General features: G+C 49.1%; 1 protein-coding gene across 1 annotated transcript in view; it reads left to right on the top strand.

Moving 5' to 3' along the window:
* LOC143027661 (glycine receptor subunit alpha-4-like) overlaps positions 1-5,000 on the top strand; it is a 142,111-nt gene that overhangs the window by 121,403 nt on the left and 15,708 nt on the right. The window contains exons 5-7 of the mRNA XM_076189070.1: positions 1-62; positions 1,863-1,963; positions 4,214-4,296. The exon at positions 1-62 is cut by the window's left edge and continues 67 nt beyond it. Coding sequence (XP_076045185.1) covers positions 1-62; positions 1,863-1,963; positions 4,214-4,296 — 246 coding nt within the window. The remainder of the gene's footprint in view (positions 63-1,862; positions 1,964-4,213; positions 4,297-5,000) is intronic.

Genomic DNA, 5,000 nt, shown 5'->3' with positions numbered 1-5,000 from the left:
AGATCGACGTAGACAAGGTCTTCCTCGACGACAAGCAGATCGAGGAGATTTGGATTCCGCCCGTGAGTAACAGAGTAAGCTTAAGCGCAAACTGAGACGCAGGCGACACAGGCGACACAGGCGACGCAGGAGACACAGGCGACGCAGGAGACACAGGCGACGCAGGAGACACAGGCGACGCAGGAGACACAGGCGACGCAGGAGACACAGGCGACGCAGGCAACATAGGCGACACAGGCAACATAGGCGACACAGGCGACGCAGGCAACATAGGCGACGCAGGAGACACAGGCGACGCAGGCAACACAGGCGACGCAGGCAACACAGGCGACGCAGGCGACACAGGCATCACAGGCGACGCAGCACAGAGGAGAGGCAGACTTCCTGCTGCTGAATTGACGTATAGTTTGAATTTTTCTCTCACATACTACCTCAGCATTTCAAGTGAGAAGCTCAAACTATACATAATTTCAGCAACAGGAACTTTGCCTTTGTTCTGTGCTGGGCCACCTGCGTCGCCTGTATTGCCTGTGTCGCTTGTGTTGCCTGTGTCACTTGTGTCGCCCGTGTCACCTGTGTCACCTGTGTCGCCTGTGTTGCCTGCGTCACTTGTGTCGCCCGTGTCACCTGTGTCACCTGTGTCGCCTGTGTTGCCTGCGTCGCTTGTGTCACATGTGTCGCCTGTGTTGCCTGCGTCACTTGTGTCGCCTGTGTCACCTGTGTCGTCTGTGTCACCTGTGTCGCCTGCGTCGCCTGTGTCGCCTGCGTCGCCTGTGTCACCTACCTCGCCTGTGTTGCCTGCGTCGCTTGTGTCGCCTGTATCTCAGTTTTGCTTAGGCTAATTCGTGTGCTCTGACACGGTACTGTAGCGCTGGAGCAACTTCCTTTAAGACATTGGTCTGTTTTGTCAATATATATAATGACAAAACTCCGTGACAAGATGGCGTCAGGAAGTTGTAATGTATTGACATATTCTCTCGTTTCTTTGATTTATTTTTCATTTTGGGTTTAGTATTTTATTTCTTTATATTTGTTTATTCGTATTTGGTAGTTTTGTTTGTGTTTTTGTTCGTTTTTTTTTCAATGTGTTTTGGGCCAGAATCGGATTTACGTCAACCGTGAACCTGATGAAGTTTTACTGTCGTTCACGTTAGGAGGTGCTAAGACGGGAGGGAGGGTGGAGGGGTGTGGAGTGTTTTCGGGGATGGAATGGGTGGGAATGATTTGATGCCTTGTCCTTTTTGGCTACCTCCCTGGTAAGGGGAAAAAAGCCTTGGTATATGTATGTATGTATGTACGTTAGTTAAAGATGTTTGACTAAAAAAAATATAACCCAATATTACTTTCCAGTTTTGCTGCGAAAAGTTTAATTTGTATGACATATTACAATGGGTCCCATCATCTTATTTTGTTTAAATTTCTATTTTTATTAATTCATATTTGTTTTGATTTATATTGATACCACTTTATCCTGAATCTATATATTTTTAACTTATTTAATTTCTTTAATCAATATTCATTTTTTTTTGTCAGCGTCGTTGTCTGCATATTTTATTCTGGTCAATGTCGGATTTATTTATTGAGCAAATTTGGAACGCCTCGCTGGCCGAGCGGTTTAGAGCGTCGCTACTTGTGGCGGAGGTCGAGGTGACGGCAGCTCGTACCCTGCCGCTAGCGAGCTGGACCAAGAGCATAACTCTTTAACATCCACGCTACAACGTCCTGCAGAACGTGACAAAAAAAAAAAAAAAAAAAAAAAAAAAAATCCTGAGTAGACATGGCTATGACCCCAGCACGAGGACCAACCACCTTTGCCCCTCGTGCCCGGATAGCCGACGACTGACTGGCTTTTCCTCCCTCAGATCTACTTCCGTAACGACAAGTCCGTGCATACCCACAAGGAGCCCGTACCCGCTAGAAGCTTCACCTTCCACCGGAACCGGATTATCCGGTACTCACAGAAGTGAGTTCCTCCTATTGGCTTGTTTCACACGTATCGACTTTTCGCCGTGCGCCGTCCACGACACGACGTCGTGGTATCACATAACCATGGAAGTCTATGGACGCTTTCACGCGTCACGACCACGCGTGAAAGAATCCATAGATACTCTTGGTTATTTGAGAGCACGACGTCGTGTCGTGGACGGCGCACGGCGTAAAGTCGATGCGTGTGAAACAAGCCTTCCTATTGCATTCGAACGAATCTTCCCAGGGGGGTCTTTGGGTGATTCCGAAGACCGTTGCCGGCTGCGTGAGGTTGGGGTATCCGTAGTATCATATGTTCACAATAATAAATGATGATGGTGGTGATGATGATGATGGTGATGATGATGATGATGATGATGATGATGGTGATGATGATGATGATGATGATGACGATGACGACGACGAAGACGATGATGATGATGTCGATGACGACCACGAAGACGATGATGATGATAGTGATGATGATGATGATGACGACGATGTTGCTGACGCCGACGAAGAAGATGTTGATGATGATGATGATGATGATGATGATGATGATGATGATGATGATGATGATGATGATGATGATGATGATGATGATAGTGACGATGATGATGATGATGATGATGATGATGATGATGATGATGATGATGATGAGGATATGATGGTGATATGATGATGATGATACTATGGTGATGATGATTATGATGATAAGGATAAGGATATGATGATGATGATGACGACGACGACGAGGGGTGATGATTGTGACGATGATGATGATGATGATGATGATGATGATGATGATGATGATGATGATGATGATGATGATGATGATGATGATCATGATCATGATCATCATCATCATCATCATAAATGATGATATTTTTTGAAGTAAGAGTAGTAACATGTTACTAATAGTACATATATACACTAATAATGGTAGTTGTTGTTGTTGTTGTTGTTGTTGATGATGATGATGATGATGATGATGATGATGATGATGATGATGATGATGATGATAATGATAATGTTACTGATGATAAATGATGATCGATGAGGATAGTGGCTATAAAGACAGTGAAGTTGAAAGTAGATTGATTGCTTTTGTGAAGAAAAACTTGATTGCCTTTGTGGAATCAAATTGTCCGAGGAGGAGGAGGAAGAGGAAGAGGAGGAGGAGGATGAGGATGAGGATGAGGAGTAGGAGGAGGAGGAGGAGGAGGAGGAGGAGGAGGAATGCTGTTGACTAACGAGCCAATATGAATGTATAGATGGACTGAGATTTGGCTCCTCCTCCTCCTCCTCCTCCTCCTCCTCCTCCTCCTCCTCCTCCTACTCCTCCTCCATCTCCTCCTCCTCCTCCTCCTTCTCCTTCTCCTCTCCCTCCTCCTCTTCCTTTTCCTCCTCCTCCTCCTGCTACTCCTCCTTTTCCTTTTCCTCCTCCTCCTCCTACTCCTCTTCCTCCTCCTCCTCCTGCTCCTCCTCTTCCTTTTCCTCCTTCTCCTTCTGTTCCTTTTCCTCCTACTCCTCTTCCTTTTCCTCCTATCCCTCTTCCTCCTCCTGTTCCTTTTCCTCCTCCTCCTCCTCCTCCTCCTCCTCCTCCTCCTCCTACTCCTCCTCCTCCTCCTCCTCCTACTCCTCCTGTTCCTTTTACTCCTCCTCCTCCTCCACCTCCTCTTTCTTCTTCTCCTCTTCCTTCTCCTCCTCTTCCTCTTCCTTTTCCTCCTCCTCCTCCAAATCCTCCTCCTCTTCCTCCTCCTCCTCCTCCTCCTACACCTCTTTCTTTTCCACCTACTCATCCTCTTCCTTCTCCTACTCATCCATCTCCTCCTCCTCCTCTTCCTTCTTCTCCTTCTCTATCTCCTTGCCCTCCTCCTCCTCTTCCTCTTCCTCCTCCTTACCTCGCCCTCCTCCTCCATCTCCCCTATCTCCCGCACCTCCTCCTCCTCCCCACCTCCCACTCTTAGCCTCCCTCTCCTTCCCTCCCCTCCTCCCCACATCCCCCTCCTCCCCCCTCTTCCCCTCCTCTCTTCCCCCCTCCACCCGTACCCCTTTCCTTTCCCGCTCCTCTATCCCCTCCTCCTCCTCCCCTCTGCCCTTTCCACCCCTCCTCCTCCCCTTTCCCCCCTCCTCCACCTCCTCCTCCATCTCCCCCTTCCACCCCCAGTCCCCTCCCACCTCCTCCCCGTGACTTCACCTCAATCGCCTGACCGGAACATTCCTGTTCTTGTTCCGACCTCCACAGGTTGACGGTTCGCCTCATTTGCGGCTTTGACCTGACCTACTATCCTCTCGACCTCCAGGAGTGCTTTCTTGACCTCGAATCATGTGAGTATGACCTCGTTTCGGGTCAGGGCGGGACAAGGGGAGGGGTTGGCCCCACGGAGATGAATGATATCGCTTGGCGCCTGGGAGATGAATGATATTGCCTGGCGCCAGGGAGATGAATAATATCGCCTGGCGCCAGGGAGGTGAGTGATATCGCATGGCGCCAGGGAAATGAATGATATCGCCTGGCAACAGGGAGATAAGTGAAATCGCCTGGCGCCAGGGAGATAAATAAAATCACCTGGCGCCAGGGAGATGAATGATATTGCCTGGCGCCAGGGAGATAAGTGAAATCGCCTGGCGCCAGGGAGATAAGTGATATCGCCTGACACCAGGGAGATGAATGCTATCGCCTGGAGCCAGAGAGATAAGTGAAATCGCCTGGCGCCAGGGAGATAATTGAAATCGCTTGGCGCCAGGGAGATAAATGATATCGCCTGGCGCCAGGGAGATAATTGAAATCACTTGGCGCCAGGGAGGTAAATGATATCGCCTGGCGCCAGGGAGATAAATAAAATTACCTGGCGCCAGGGAGATAAGTGAAATCGCCTGGCGCCAGGGAGATAAATGAAATCACCTGGCGCCAGGGAGATGAATGATATTGCCTGGCGCCAGGGAGATAAGTGAAATCGCCTGGCGCCAGGGAGATAAGTGATATCGCCTGGCACCAGGGAGATGAATGCTATCGCCTGGCGCCAGAGAGA

Source organism: Oratosquilla oratoria, chromosome 8 (genome assembly GCF_046742065.1).
Source record: "Oratosquilla oratoria isolate Oo_2021 chromosome 8, ASM4674206v1, whole genome shotgun sequence".
Taxonomy (NCBI): domain Eukaryota; kingdom Metazoa; phylum Arthropoda; class Malacostraca; order Stomatopoda; family Squillidae; genus Oratosquilla; species Oratosquilla oratoria.
The sequence above is the reverse complement of the archived record's forward strand: the minus strand, read 5'-3'. Positions and strand labels throughout refer to the sequence as shown.